General features: G+C 48.9%; 2 protein-coding genes across 2 annotated transcripts; one reads left to right on the plus strand and one right to left on the minus strand.

Moving 5' to 3' along the window:
* Nucleotides 1–11,612: 11,612 nt before the first annotated feature.
* On the minus strand, nt 11,613–12,659 carry HOO65_020572 (uncharacterized protein; the record flags this gene model as incomplete). The annotated part of the gene is made up of 2 exons (XM_071006915.1): nt 11,613–12,307; nt 12,419–12,659. 2 exons carry the CDS (start codon nt 12,657–12,659, stop codon nt 11,613–11,615), a joined length of 936 nt encoding a protein of 311 aa, XP_070861210.1.
* Nucleotides 12,660–12,975: 316 nt separating this feature from the next.
* On the plus strand, nt 12,976–15,942 carry HOO65_020573 (Isoleucine--tRNA ligase mitochondrial; the record flags this gene model as incomplete). Its single annotated transcript, XM_071006410.1, has 2 exons — nt 12,976–13,025; nt 13,101–15,942. 2 exons carry the CDS (start codon nt 12,976–12,978, stop codon nt 15,940–15,942), a joined length of 2,892 nt encoding a protein of 963 aa, XP_070861211.1.
* Nucleotides 15,943–16,302: the final 360 nt, after the last annotated feature.

Consider the following 16,302-nt stretch of genomic DNA (forward strand, 5'->3'; position numbering starts at 1 on the left):
TATGTACGAATGCGTTAGCTCATGCTCTCTGTTCTCTGTGCCTTTTTGTTTTGTTTGGCTCTTCCTCCTCTGCTGCCGTGAAATTGACGGTCTTTCGTGCTCGGCAGGCAGCCTTTTTGTGATCTTGGCCTTCCGATATGCAGCGAGAGAAATCCAAGTCCCAAGTCTTTTCTCTTTTGCAGGGACTTTTAGGCCTTGGTGGCAACACAACCTTCCCCCCAAGACACCGCACAGCACCCAAGATCCCATGCCTTTTTTTTTTTTGTTTGCATTGCACATTCTGGGTGCGTATCAAAGTGAGAATTAAACAAAAAAAAAAAAGGAGGTTTGTGCTTTTGGCACTGAAATTTCTTCCTGGTCACGATGTCAGGCTAAACAAAATATGGGCTCAAGGCACCGGCGGCGTAGGAACATGTAAGTGCTTGCTCATTGATTCCGGCCTTTCCATGCATAATAAATACGGCCTTTTTTCTCCTCTAGTTGCTGAGTGCCTTATTTCGGTCGGAAATTCAGACAAATAAAGCCTAATGGGCATTCCGTAGTGGTCGCAATATCCATGCATCTATTCGCCGAGTCGCCAGGTATCACCAAGAGACTAACGACTTGCAGGGCTTCCCCTTCACAAAGAAAAAAAAGAAATAACAAGGAAAGCCATGCTAGTGTTAACCTTGTCCGTTCCCATGGCGCTGGTACTGCTAACAGGTAAGCAGGTTGTAATAGTGCGCCTCTGCACAAGATATCAAGGACATGAAATTAAACCTGGAGAGTATTGCTACCTGACGATATCTTTGGCATCCTTTGGCTATGCCGAGAGGTGGCTGCAACCCAGCATTTTGCTTTGCCCTCTTTTTGCCCGACGTGAGGCTATAGCTAGCCCTTCGTTATATATAACCTATGCACTTGGGATTTTGCTCGCGTATCGCATCTCGCATTATGTCAAACAACAGGAAGTACACATTTTGTGCCATGAAAAGAAAAACAACAATAGTCTTGGACTTTCTGGTGCTTCTGGTTTCTAGCTGCAACCGCACTGACGCAGACTTTTTAATGTTTGAGCTGCAAACTTGACAATTGCATGATTTCCCTAAAGAGAAGAGGAAAAAAAAAGAAACCACAACACCTTCTACGACGTCCTCCGCATTGTCCTTTTTAGCTTCGGTTCAAAGGGGAAAGACACTGCTACTGTCTTTATTGTGCTGTGCCTCTCATTACTGAGACTAGTCCGCATTCGATGCTCAGCCCCAGTGAAGAGGCTTGAGACTTGACAGTGAGCAACAGAAAACTCCCTTGCATACGCATCCGAGCCACACAAGTTGAAGGGCTTCTAGAAGGGGGAGGGGTAGAGAGAAACCTGCATAGCGAACGAGAAGGGCAAGCAGCAGCAGCAGCAGCAGCAGCAGCAGCAGCAGCAGCAGCAGCTTGGGGAAGTAATATTACTGTTGTATGCAGGCAGGCCATGGGAGATTGGACAAAGGAAATAACAAGGGATGTGCACAGGCTTTTGGGATAAGGGAGCATTCTGGTCGTCGTTAGCCTGTTGTTGCTATGAGCCCTGCTGTAAGTCAAGCAACCAAGCACCTACCAAATCAACAAAGTGCCGACCTGACGGGCCAGCCTTTTTGCTCCTTAACACCAGTCACCCAGCCTGCAAATCAGCAAACTGGACAAACTAGGCCCCCCCCCTTTCCCCCGTCCCCAGAACCGCATATCAGCCCCCTACACGAGCAAGAAGAACCTAGCCCTGCAGCGATCTTCCCTGTCACCAACTTCGTGTCTTATATTGATGTTGAACAAGAACTCCCAGCCAGCTGGCCTTGTACATGAAGTCTAAGCCAATGTTCATCATCCCAGGTTGACTAGGCTAGGGGAACCCCAACACCAGCAGTCTGTGCCTCGGACTTGATTACGCGGTACTTTGGAAGAAGGCAATGAAGAAAGAAAGGCAAGACCAAGAAAAACTTAGTTTCTTTGTTGGGGCCTATATAGGGCTTAAGCAACGCTTCACAAGGACATCCTTCTCTTTATACAGCCAGTACTTATTAGTAGCCATGACTCGTATAAGGGCATTAATCTCTTTTAGATCCATAGTGAAATTGCACTATACATTTCGAAGCTGCATAAGGGCCCTTTCATGTCGCATACTACGAACATAGCACGGAGAAAAGGAGGTAATCTTCTCCTTGCGGCAAGCCAATAACGAGAAAACTCGTTCGAGATTAATAATTGCATGGCTCTTTAGGGTTAGGAATTTAAAAGAAAGGGCCATCTGCTGGCGCTGTAGTACAGGGCACCTGTAGGCTCTACAGAGGGCACTCATAGCACTCATGACGATCCAAGCTTGCCTTCTTCTGCTGATGATCATGTTGAAATTAAAATTTGACACGATATAAAAAGACTGCAGCAAATTGTCGTTAGGCCAAGCTCCAACCTGGTATCAGCTTGCAAGCAAAACACGGGGGGGGGGGTTGGTGGTTGCTGGCTGGTGTCAGTCAGACACTGCCAGCTATAGGTCTGCTATTGGAAAGACAAGCCCTTTTAGGGTACTTTGAGATATTAGACAATTAACAGGGCAGTAAGCTAAGAAAAAAAGAGAGAAAAGAAAAAAAAGGAAAAAAAAAAAAGAAAAAAAAAGAAAAAAAAAAAAAAAAAAAAAACTGCACAAAGACCCCCTGTATTATTGGCACGCGAGATAAAAGGGCGTCAAATATTGCTTGCGGAACTTGAGGGAAGCTAGGAGACTTGATTTGGTCGAGTAGAAGAAATTACACGAGAGGGAGACAGAGAAGGGGCCTTTGCATGTAGCTGAAGCTAGACAAAGCCCAGCCAACCCATGGGGATGATGGCGCCCCCCCATAAGCCACACATGGACAACAGCAGCTCAAACTGTGCTGTCCGTGATGTGTGCGCATACGCATGCATGCGCACACGCTGTTACAGAAATACAGAACTTACGGCATTTCTTGTTCCCAAAAGCCCTTCTGCCTCTTGGTTTATTCCCTTCCTCCTCCTCATCAGCCACATCCGCCGGCTGTGGATGGAATGGGATCGCCAGTGTTTCAAGGACAGAAACAAGTTTTTGTACAGCCGCTCAGCAAGTTGGGCTATAGTTCCTGATCATCATCTCCCTTCCTTCGATTTTGGCTCTTATTTTTTTTATTATTTTCCATTTTTCTTTTTTTGCTGCCGGGCTGGCTGCAGAAAACAGAGATGGACGGAATAGCATAACAGGCACAGACAGGAAAGATCAAGAACAAAGCCCCTCGAAGGCCAACCGCCTTTTTTGCTGGCAACTCAGTTTAGGCTAAAATGCTTGTGATATCGTGCTTGTCTTGCTTGTCAGCCGGCCAGCGAAGCTGAAGAAAGGACTTGGAACAGTGTTGTCTTGAGCATGTTATTTGTCAAGTATGAAGCCACGGGGACAGGCTAGGCCAGGTCAAGCCAAGCCAAGCCAAGCCAAGCCAGGCTGGGCGGGCGGGCGGGCGGGCGGAGAGCACAGGTTAAATGGAACTATGTGTGGTGAGGTGAGCCTTCTATTTCCTGTTGTTTCTGCTTATGAGCTGAGCAAATATTGGCTTTCAGAACCGTTGCTCATGCAAAGAAAGACACAACAATTGCAGACGAGCAGGGCAAGACACAAGAGAGGAAAGAGAGGGAAGAGAGAGAATGGCAGAGCACGATGATGCCACACTCGACAAACCATCAACCAATAGCCTACACCGAGCCGAGGAGGAAATGAGGGGCAGGCGAGCCTGTGGCTGAGCCCAGGCCGGTAGGATCTACAAAGCCAGTAGCCAGGAGGGAGGAGCCTCACAAAGAGCGAGCCTTCTAATACCTGCGGTTTCTAAGCGCTAAGCTTGTTCGCTTTGTTTTATTATTCTATTTTTTTGGGTTTTATTTTAGTTTTCCCTTTCTTCTTTTTCCTGTCCTTTTGCACTCTCACCTCTGCAAATCGTCATTCTTGGGCGGATCAAGATTACCCGACTCCATGTATTATTCCGTTTCAACTTTTTGGTTGCTCGTGATGCAATGTGATGTGATGTGATGCAACAGCATGGAACGTGACGGGATGCGCTGCTACCGCTGCTAGTACTACTACCGCTGCTGCTGCTGCTGCTGCTGCTGCTGCTGCTGCTGATGCCTGTTATAAAAGTCACCACGGTTCTGGGTGGGATCAGGAATGGTGTATCGAGTGTTGCGTATTTGCTACGTGTGCTGCATAACTCTGTCTTAACTGTACGTGTTCCACCTAAACCCAAAGTTTGGTTTATCACACCAACTTCATGCAGCCAAAGCTAACCGGGCAGTTTTTCGAGCCTCGGCCAGGGTCAAGCTTTGGGTGAATGTTGGGTGGTGAAAGCTGTGAATGTGCAGCTCGCTCGGATTATAGGTCAAGTCAGCTAAGTCACCTGATTCTCTTCTGATTCTGTCCTGATTCTGTTATTTCCAAGGCTAGCCTGGGCCTGAAGAATGAAAAGACTGACGACGTCCTTGCTGTGCCGGCTTCTCCTTTCTCTTCTTTTTGCCGCATGAATGCATGATCCGGTACATGGATCTGCAGCACAGCGTCTGTCCACATGGCCTGCTTTTCTTTGGGACTCTTCCATTTTCAAGGCCCTGCCATCTTTCGCTCTCTCGCTGGACGGGCGGCGGGCGGCTGCACTGGTTGGGCTCTTTCTTGGCTTGTCTCTTGATATGCCTCTTTCAGGCTAACAAGGAAAGCCCCTGACTTGACTCTGCTACCTAACTCGACGATCCCGCTGCTCTCCAGGAACAGACCCTCACTTACAACAGTCCTTCGCCAACGACGTTAAACTTGAGCATGGCCGTTTAGTAAAGCCACAGGAAGATTATTAATCTGGCTGACGTAGAAAAACCCACGTGAATGAAGCCCCCCCCCCCCCCCCCCGTAGAGCCGTACGATTTCAAAGCTTCCAGGGCCCCAGAGGAATCAACATCGAAAGATGCAGAGCCGTACTAGTGGCAAAAGTCTTACATTCTGCCATTGAGGAGACATCCAGGCGTATCCGCCGTTTTCTTTGCGTACTTCTAGTGCTCACAGTGTCTCATGCATGTAAGTAAGCATGTATGTAGACGCATACTTAACGTACTTTTATTACGTTGGGAAGGATATAGGCCGGCTTTGGCTTTTAGTTGGAGATTTGCCTCAACATCTGACACTAGACTAGGGCGGCTTGAATTGAGGGGGAGGGAGGATGGATGGAACTCAGATCATCACCCTAAACAGAACTGCCTTTGTTGGCTAGAGAAAAGCGCGAACTAGCGAGCTTTCATTGTTGGGAGGATAAGCTAGCATCAGCTTCACCTAGGCTAGCTAGGTGCGGACTGAACTGGACTGCACTGGCTTTAGCTTAGCTGGTCCCGACTTGGAGAAAGATTAGCAATCAATCAATCATCCTTGATGGCATGATAAAGGAGTGAAGAAGCAGAAAAGCATGCGGGAGGGCCCCGCTAAATTGCCGCCCCAGTGCTGTTTTCGATGCTGTGGCTGGTTAGGCTGTAACAAGAAATAATAACTAAAGCTAGGGACTAAGCTGTCCGTTGTTTCCAAGTCTCAGTTCGAGTTTACCCGAATCACATATTTGCCACCTATCCTACTAACCTGAGTGTCGATCTCTTAGGCCAAGACAACTAAACAAGATGGAAGCGAGGGTTTATGATGATGCAAAGACGGCGGCACATTGCATCGCAAGAGGCGGTGATAGAGGACGGAGGACAGAAGATTGCACGCTGCAAGTACACTCATTATAGGACGTATCATTTTCTTATCCAAAGCTGGGCTCGAGCTTAGCCCATCCGAGCTTCCCTAATAAGATAAACTCCGGAAGGGAGGGCTTGTCATGGCACGGGGTCTTTGGGGCGTGCAAACCGGAAGATGGCCAATCAACGGAGTTGGCACGGGAATATCGGGTTGGCTATTATCGAGGAAACGAAAGGGAGGAGGGGGAGGGGGAGGAGAGCAAACGCAGCGGGCGGCGGAGCGGAGAGGAAGAGGGAAGGAGGAAAGGGAGGAGACAGAAGGAAGAGGAGAGGAAGGGAAAGGGACAAGAAGAGGAGCAAAAAGAGAGGGGCTTCTACAGTGTTACAGGACCACTTAACTGTACTAGACACTTTTCTTTTTGTCCTTTTTCCCTCTTCTGTCCTTGCCGATCTATTCCTACCGTTATATGGCGGGCTTGATATGATGTGCAGAGCCCAAAGGGAGGATGAACGTGATGAATCATGAAGTTGGTCCAAGGCGGCGATGACCAATAGTCAGGTGGGGGCGATGCGATGGTGGTCTCAAGACACAATACAGACTGACACCAGAAGATCCTCGACGCATAAGAGAGGTCCGACACAAATGAGCGCTAACTTGAATGTCCGTAGCTGCCGCTGTGAAGAGGCAGCCGGAAGGCTATTTCTGAAGCTGGGCCTTTTGCTTTTTTTTCTTGATGCTCTGGCTGCAAGATGGACCCGGCTCTGGCTCGAAATGAGGGGAATATGTATATGAAACGGGGGTGACAATAAGCACTGGGCAGCAGTGCAAAAACGAGACTTGATCAGATCTAAAAAGAAGAGAACAGGGTATAAAAGTAAAAGGTTGGAGGTGGGGCGCATAGGCCATCCTCATCCTGCCTGGGATTTAGGCAAAGATAGCTCATGTGCAATGTGTGCATGTGTGATGTGGCTGCTGCGCGATTCAATGAGGGGCTCTTTGGCTGGATCTCACGATGAGGTTGGAATAGTGGGGCCAAAGTACAACGGTACGTACTTTCAACGGTACTTTGGTGTCCGTCATCAATATGTAATGCAGGAGCGGGAGCCAAAATACTGTGCCTGCATATATGCATCTATCGGGTGCTGGTGAGTAGCACTGTGGACCCCGCAAGTCACTGGCTGCAAGAATAACCGCAAGAATACAAGCAAAAAACCAGCATGCGATACCTGTTGCCTGGTTCTTGATCCAGGATTTTGCTGTCACACAGCATATGCAGCTATGCAATGTAATGCGCAATCCAGTGCTGTGAGTGAATCGCCCACATTGATAAGCAAACATCTCATCACATCACATCACGACATCCTCCCCCTCACCATCCCCTCAGATCTCAGCCCAAACCAGCCTATAGAACAGGAGCACAGCGCCACCTTTGTTCTGCACCTCAGCAAAGACGGAAAGGACGGACGTCAGCCTGCATCTCCGTCTATTTTTGGAGCATCTTACTGAGATCTCTTTGAGACCAACAATGTCACACTCGAGCCACATTCTGCCATTGCGTGGCTTTTGATACACCAGATGCAGAGCGAACAAGAGGAGCGAGGAAGAGAGAGAGAGCGAGAGAGAGCGAGAGAGAAGGAGAGTGCGTGAGAGAGTGTGAGTGAGAAACCAGACAACAAAGGCTGAGACGAGGCGAGGCGGGGAAACGGCCCAGAGAGAACAAAGAGGCCCAATGTAAAAAAAAAAAAAAAAAAAAAGCTGGTGCCCAACAACTCCTCACTCACTTGTCGCCTGCTCACTCACTCACCCGCCCGCTCACTCACTCACTCATACGACAGACATCTCTTATTGCGTGGAATTAACCAAACTTCGCTCGCAGCTCCTACAACGAACAGCAATAAGCGATCAACAGTGCATCATATGATCCCGGCTCTGGCCCTCTGAGTGGTCGACACCTGGCCTTGGCGTTTTTTCTTGTCCTTTCCTTTTCTTTTCCCTTCTTTTTCTACTGTATCAGAGCCTGGCACTGGCCTGGTGCTGGTTATGACGCCACTTGACCCCTCACTTTGACATGTTTCTCAAACCCCAGGCTGGCACGAGAAACACAAACGTATGTGAACGAGACGAGAACTTTTCCTTTTCTTCTCTCTCCCTCTTTTCCCACCCACGGCTTGCGACTCTGCAGATTTCCTTTCCTGCTAACTATCTGTTTAGGTATTATAGTGGTGCATATAATACAATGGTGTATGGCGCATATTGAGATAATGAAGCACGCCCCTCGGCACATCATGTGTCTCCGAGAGCGAAAGAGAAGCTAGAAGGAGGAGGCCGTCGGGGAGCTTGGGTATGGTCCTTTGACTCTTGGCCTCTTTCCTTTTTTTAGCTTTTTTATTTCTCTCTCTTTTACATGTGCCTTTTTTCTTCATCTGGCTTCACATTCCTGTATGCTTGTCTTGTCATCTCACTTTGAAGCTCTGGGCAGAAGCAGGCGTCAATTAAAGCTTCCTGATCTAAGCCTCTGTCGGCCTACAGCTAGACATAGCAAGTCCGCGTCGGATTGGAGTCGAAGCCTAAGCATACGCCCTGACCCCAAAATCAAACATCTATTCGTATCCATCTTTCGACTTGTTGTCTGCTGCCTTGGTAATGGCTCTACAGATGCAGTCAGAACGAATGGGGATGAACGACAGAATCAACAGAGAGAAACAGCAAACGAGAAGAGGCAAGAAGGAGTTGAAACAGGCTAATCTTGTGCAGTCAGCCTGCTCTCGCTGCTCAGCGCTGACAAAACATGCCACTGACTAAATGTGGGTGGGGGAAGGAAGAGGCAGCGGGGTCTTTGATGCTCATTTCCCTTCTTCTTTTCCTTCCGTTTCATTATCTGAGGTTTGGGGGTTGTAAGAAAGAGGATTGGAGGGGGGGTTGATCCAAGGTTGTGACTCTTGCAGCTAACGCCAGCCACGATACTTGGACTAGCGAACCACAACCCGTGTTCACTCTATTATCCCTCGCTTGCTCACTTTTTCGCTGTTTTGGGATAACTACTGTTTCCTGCCCCATAAGACTGCGTTGTATTAAGAAACGTCGTATTTTCTTCAGTTTCTTTTATTATTACCGTTATTCTGCCTGGGCAAGGCACCTTTTCGCGCATATACATATCATTTTTTTTTCATTCTTTTTTTTGTTCCGCATCATGTGTGGCTACACAACTTCTGATATTGCTTTTTGGTGTGCGGTTTGGTGTGGGTGGCTTTTCTTTTGGCCTTTTGAACCTCCTCTGTTCTAAGCCTGACATGCCAACTTATAGTGGCGTTTCAGACTTGAATCGCCTTGCTTACGCTGGGCTGTTTTGGTCATGAAGCCCTGTTACAGTGGAGTTTGATTGCCGACAACCTAGATTGCAGTGGGCGGTGTTGGTTGCACAGGGGAGACTGACTGCTGTAAGTAGTTGGCGTGTGCCTCTTATGCTAGCAAGTAGAATTAGAACTGCTCCTAAGGATTTAGCAAATCACAATGGCCACAATGACGTAATGTCTGACCCCATACAAATCCTATACAATAACTTTGTTGGCAAGGCCTCATTTAGTTCTTCATACGCAGCCCACCCTGATGGCCTTAGGGTGGATCGAGACGCCTAAATTCTGGCGCTACGTGTCGCTAGGCTGGCCCACCAGGGAGGCAGAGATTGTCAACAATATGATGGTCTCAAGGAAATGATCGGAGAGATCGGGAGGGAAGAGGATGAATATGGAGTCAATACCCTCTCCGCTATGTTTCAAGATAGAGGGCTATGATATGCAAATCATACAGCAAACATCGTGTTGCACAACGACAATCAATGTCGTCGTGGAGGAGGAGGAGGAAGAAGCCAGGACATCAACAAGACCTGCCCAGATAGCGGAATCTTGAAGTGGCAAATAGCAAACTGACTGGCTGTTTCTGTCGCGAGCTTGTTGAGGCCGAGGCAGAAAACCAGCAAACTCGGCTTAACTGGACTGGTTATCGGCCGACGGAACTTCACGCAAGATAACTGGAATAACAGGACGAGGACATACATGGCACTAAGAAACACATGTGAGGTGAAATTTCTTCATCTCATCTCCGTGTGCTGTAGTCTGGTGATGCATGTCATTCATTGGCTCAAGCAGACCCCATGTGGTGGCCCTTGCGGAGGGCACTTTCTGTCTCGCCGTCTCTCCCCGCCTCTCTCTTCTCTCATAGCTCCACTTTCAACTCAACCCTTGATGACCCCCCCCTCCGCGCCAACAAAACGCAGGCTTCATCGTCAAGTTCCAGTCCATCAACTTGAATCAGGCTCGGCTGCAGCCAACTAACTGCTGGGATCAGGGCCTCAAAGGAATTGGACTAGAAACCTGCCAAGATTTGCCTGTCAACGTCATTGGCGAAGGCAGCGAGGACGAGGAAAAGAGAAAAGAAATTGAATAGGAATGAGAAGAAGAAAAACATCAAAGCATCAGATCCTAGGCACTTTTAATCCCCCCCCCCCTGGCTAGGTAGGCCCTGAAATAGAAGAATGACGGACAAGGCAAAGAAGACGAGAAAAAGGGTAAGCGAAAGAGAAAAAGGGAGCACAGACAGCAATGAAGAAAAGCTAGCGAGAGTCATGTCGCTGCAAAAAGCCCAATGTGGCAAAACAACGGACGTGACATGACAAGCCGCAGGTGGCATGGTAGTAGTATGTCTGTCTTTGCGAAAGACCCTACTTGGGTCATATGAGCATGCTTTAAAGCTAGACAGCTGGATAAGATGAATATAACGGTGAGCGTGCCCCTGCCCGGGGGACCGCCGCTGATGGCTAGTTTGCCTTGTATTGGCCTTCCTGGCTTTTTGGAAGCCCGGAGAATAAGTTCACGATCAAAGGAGTCAGGCAGACAAGAAATAATGTTGCCTAATGCGTCCAGGCCAAGACCATAAAACGCCGCCGGCGAAATATATGAGGTGAGAGGTGAGAGATAACGCTCGTGCGGGCCATGCCAGCTAGGAAGGGAGAAGTCAAGCAGCTGGACCAAAAGTTCGTATGAGGTCATCTCCATGGGCTTCTGTCTCCTTCTGTGAAAACGCCACTAAAAAGACGTCTTTTCTATTCTTTGCTTTTTTTCTCTTTCAATTCCCTGCCTTTCATCCAAACAATGTCCGAGCTGTTTTGGAAAAGAAAATTCTCCGGGGCTTCTGGTGCTTTTGTTCCTTTGCCGCCACTTGCTTGATGATATGAAGCAAAACTTATCCTCCGAGAATTGCGAGGAGGGCTCTACTGTTTGATATGGCATGGAGTTTTGATTCTTTTTTTGGGATTAATTTGGCCACACGTTTGAGGCTGGTGAGAAAGACAAACATGGAGGGAAATGATATTTCAGGGTTCGTTTAAAGACCATGCAAAACTGTCACAGTCGCAGATGTGAAGAGATGAACCTCTCCAGGAAAAAAATAGAAACCACTTGTTGGAGACTATAACGGGGACGAGCCTTGCCCTGTCTGGTCTGGTCTGGCCTGGTCTGGCCCGGTCTGTCTGGCCTTATCCTGTCCTGTCCTGTTTTGATTTCTTTTGTCTTGTGCTGCTTCGCCTACAACGCATTCGCGAGTGTTATGTGTGTATTGCTATGAGTATAAGCGACTTGAGGAGCTCCCGATCCATACTCGAGCCACCTTGCCGGACGAAAGAAAGAAAAAGCCCTGATAACGACTAGGCTGGCTTGTGCTTGCTGTTCAGCTGGTCTGGTGGTGTGACCTAGAATGAGAAAACAAGAGATAGTTGAATCTCGACCTTCCTCAACCAAGGCCCGTGTTGACATACCCCAACACAGGCAGTGAGATAGGCTTATTTTTTTTTAATTGCCTTTTCTTATCTCCCATCAACCCACAAGTATTTGGTGTGGCTCTAATCGTCATAATCTTGGGCTGGTAGCTGCGTCGAAAGCCACGACTCCATGGCACCTGGCTCGTGTTTGGCCTTTTTGCCTTTGCTGCCCCGCTTTGCAGCGGTTGGAGAAGGCTTTTTGATGACAAGACATAGGATGTGACCATAAACCGCAAAGCCTTCATATGAGATCTCCATCTTCATCTTCTTGTCATCATCGGTGGTGAGACCTAGCTGGCGCACACGTTTGGGCGGATTGGGGGTGTCCGAGTTGGCGTTGGTTTCCTCATGATTGTCCTCTTCCCCTGATGAGACAAACATTCCGGAGCCAGAGACAGACACGGAGTCGGAGTCGGGGCTTCCGTCGCCGCTATTCTCCGCGTCCTCCTCTTCAGATGCATGATTGGCGTCTCTAATAACCTCGGTAGGCGCTGCATCATTGGATTCGTTAGTTCTTATATGATCACCTATAGTGACACTGCGCGGACGTTTTCCCCGCCTTCGGGGAGCCATGGATGCTGCAGGTATTGGCTGCTCATCATCGCTCTCTTCCCGTATGACGACTGTTGGCTCATTATTAGTCCTGCCGTCTTCCGTGTTGGCATCTACAGGTGCAAGGCGAGACTGGGCAATCAGCCCCTTGGCACTCGACTGGAGCTTGTACGAAGCTCGGTCACTAAAATGCTTGTGTTTTTGCAAGACGGAATGACGCTCGGCTGTAGGGAGTAGAGTGATTGCAACTTCGAACTCATCTTTTGGGATAAGCCTGGTTAGCTGCCATGCTCACTAGCGCAGATACTAACACACCCACCATCACTGAAACACACCTGTCACTACAACATCCGGCTTCTTTTGTCCGGGTTTTTTCTTCTTCCCCCACTGATCGTTCTCTCGTGCCTGGAGGACCTTGGGGATTACAGTAGGCTTTATGTGTTCAAATATTTGATGTAGCAGAGGCTTGCGAGGATTCAAGAGCCATGATTGCTGTAGCGCAGGTGGATCGGTGTAAATATGACATTCAAGAATATGATGCTTGGAGATGCGTAGATACCGACGCAGAGGTGGCATTTTCAGATACAAAAACACAATGATAAGATGCAAGTTTTATGGAAGGGTGTTCCCAAGAAGCTTACCTCCGCGAGTTTTGCAAGTAGGGCGTTGACGCTAGGCTTATCTCTACTATTGTCAGCCTTGTCAGCCTTGCATGTCATTACTCATCTTTGATTGGCTGTGCAACACAGCTTTGGTAGCCAGCCCACTTTTGGTGTCATGTCCACCAAGCCTGAATGGCGATCGCCAAATTATGCTTGGGGGCCTGCACATTATCTAGCATCCTGCAGCTAGTTCATTGAGGTCAGAGAATGCGTCTAGACTGACCATAACTATGTCCAAGAGTTGGTCCTCGACATTGAGGCTCCCTAGGTCATCAATTCCGTAAGCTCCGTCTATTCTTTCTCTTGCTGATTCCGTATGGCTAACTAACTAATCGTTTCTCACATAAACCTCCAGACCTCGTCCACTTCCTGCACAGCGCGATCAGCTGATTCGGGCAACTTCTGATGAGCTTTATAAATGGCAAGCATCGAATCGTCAAGGCTCTGATAACTTTGTTATCCACGATGGCCCCCCGTACGCCAATGGAAACCTACACGTTGGCCATGCGTTGAACAAGGTTCTGAAGGATATGATTTTAAGAGTCAAGATCCAGCAAGGACGACGCGTGACATACCGGCCGGGATGGGACTGTCATGGCCTCCCAATCGAACTCAAGGCCTTGGAGGCATTAGGAAAATCAGCCAAGGACCTCACCCCGGCACAGATACGCAAAGCGGCACGAGGCTTGGCTTCTAAGACCATCGTCAAGCAAATGAAAGAGTTCCAATCTATTGGGATTATGAGCGATTGGGACGGCCGCTGGACTACTATGGATGCAGCATTTGAAATTAGCCAACTAAGGTTGTTCCAGCATATGGTCCAGCGTGGGTTGATTTACCGCCGACACAAGCCTGTGTACTGGTCTCCATCATCGGGCACAGCCTTGGCTGAAGCAGAGCTCGAATATCGCGATGATCACATTTCCACAGCTGCGTATGTCAAGTTTCCCATTGCTGGGCCACAACTAGCTCAGGGTCTTGGCCTACCAACTGACGAGCCATTGCATGCCGTTATCTGGACGACTACGCCGTGGACATTACCGGCAAACAGGGCCATTGCAGTACACAATGACATTGGGTATTCCGTTGTGAAGGTTAATGGTGAAATGCTGCTTGTAGCCGGTAGCAGGCTCGAAGCGGTTGCTTCATGGTTTCCCGAAGGCACTGAGATACAGACTGTACTAGAGAACATTACGGGTTCACAGATTGCTGGTGCTTCTTACTCCCACAAACTACGGGGACAGACTGCTGAGACCCAACCAATCATTCATGCTCCATTTGTTACTGCCGATTCGGGTACCGGGCTCGTTCATTTGGCTCCTGGCCACGGAATGGAAGACTATGAAGCATGCCTGGAACTTGGCATCGATGTGGCTGCTCCCATTAATGATGCCGGGTTTTTCACTAAAGACGCTTATCCAGAGGATCCCGGTGTTCTCACAAGTGCCCCGTCTATTCTGGATGGGGGCAGCCAGGCTGTCCTAGATCTGATGGGCTCAGATATTCTCTACACTCACAAGCTTAAGCATAAATACCCTTACGACTGGCGGACTAAGCGGCCTGTGGTTGTCCGTGCTACTGCACAGTGGTTTGCTGATGTACGCAGCCTAAAAGAAGATGCCCTCCAATCGCTCCGCGACGTAGCCTTTGTTCCAGCTAGTGGACGCAGTCGGCTAGAAAGCTTCATAAATGGCCGTAGCGAGTGGTGTATATCCCGCCAACGTGCATGGGGCGTGCCGATACCGGCTCTCTATGACGAAGCTGGTGAGGCAATTGTGACAGATGAGTCCATCAGTCATATCATCAACACTATTAAAGATCGCGGCATTGATGCTTGGTTCTCGGACTCCCCCGACGAAGAAGCATGGATTGAGCCGTCGTTATACGCAAGTGGCAAGAAATTCAAGCGTGGAACAGATACGATGGACGTGTGGTTCGACAGTGGCAGTAGCTGGTCTCAAACACCAACGCGGGCAGATATCTATCTTGAAGGCAGCGACCAACACCGCGGTTGGTTCCAGTCCAGTCTTTTGTCGCGCATTGCTGCGGCCCAGGCCAACAATGAGAAGAAGCCTGAGGCCCCATTCCACACGCTCATCACTCATGGCTTCACTCTAGACACGTCTAGCCAAAAGATGAGCAAATCTTTGGGCAACATTTTGTCGCCTGCGCAGGTCATGGACGGCTCTCTTCTCCCCCCTGTCAAGCTCAAGGGCAAAGCCAGGACTGCTGCTAACGGCCCGGTGTATGAGAATTTAGGGCCTGATGCGCTGCGTCTATGGGTTGCTTCATCTGAATACACCAAGGACATATCAATTGGCGAGCTTGTCCTCAAAGCCGTGCACGCATCACTCAACAAGTACCGTGTTATCCTACGGATGCTTGCCGGCTCTTTGCACCAGTCTGCACGAACTGCGCCTCTGACCACCATCGATCGGATTGCCCTAACCCAGCTCTTCGAGATCATGAAAGTGGTTGGGAGTGCTTTTGACAAGCATGAGTTCTTCCGTGGCGTGTCTGCCTTGAACCATTGGATTAGCGTCGACTTATCGGCTTTTTACCTTGAGGCACTCAAGGACCGTCTCTACTGTGGCGATGGTGGGGGTGTGATTGAGCCTATTTTCAATGGCTTGCTGCGTATGCTAGCTCCTATTACCCCGCTGCTTGTTGAAGAGACATGGCAGCACCGACCGCAGTGGCTGAAGGATTTGGACCCGCAGGCTGTCAGCCCTGCTAAGCAGCTCTACAACGCACCGCTGATTGATACCGGGCGTCTACATGGCCTTGATGACGCTGAACTAGCTAGAGATATCCCACTGCTGATGGCCACCTCGTCAGCCGTCAAGGCAGCACTAGAAAAGGCGCGTCTGGCTAAGGTTTTGGGCTCTTCGCTGCAAAGCGCTGTTGTAATTTCTGTCAAAAACAGCCACATTGCTGCACAGCTACGCAAATACGCGGGCGAGCTAGATGCTATGTTTGTGGTGTCGTCAGTAGATGTAGTGACGGATACGGTCGAATTAGTAGTAGCTAATGGGCAGTGGTACTACACGCACGACTTTGAGGTGCAGGGTATCCCGATGCGTGCAATCATCTTGCCACCCAAGATGCACAAGTGTGCGCGCTGCTGGCGTTTCTTAGCTGAAATGGAGGAGGGGCTTTGTGGACGGTGTGAGGAGGTGGTGAAGACCGTCACGTAAGGTGTGCGGGAGGCCAAAAGGGGGGAAAGAGAGGTGCTCTCTGTGTAAGATTATGTAACACATACAAACAAACAAACATGCTAATGGTTTTTGAAATTATGTGATTAGTAACTTTCAAGTGTTAATAAAATTGTAATATGTCACACACGACGCCTCCCAGATGCTATAGTAGGATGTAAACATGAAGGATGAGGAAGGGATAGCAAACAAAGGAAAAGATGTAAGGAAGGTTAAGTAAGTGTAGATGCTTGCATTATCAGGCATATAAATAAAAAAAAGGCCCAGATATAAAGGGCTGAAAGTGAAGAAGAAAGAAGTGATCATGAGTGTCAGTGAAGACAAGAGCCGAGTAAGCATCAT

Source organism: Ceratocystis lukuohia (assembly GCF_044167205.1).
Source record: "Ceratocystis lukuohia strain C4212 chromosome Unknown Supercontig2_pilon, whole genome shotgun sequence".
Classification (NCBI taxonomy): Eukaryota; Fungi; Ascomycota; class Sordariomycetes; order Microascales; family Ceratocystidaceae; genus Ceratocystis; species Ceratocystis lukuohia.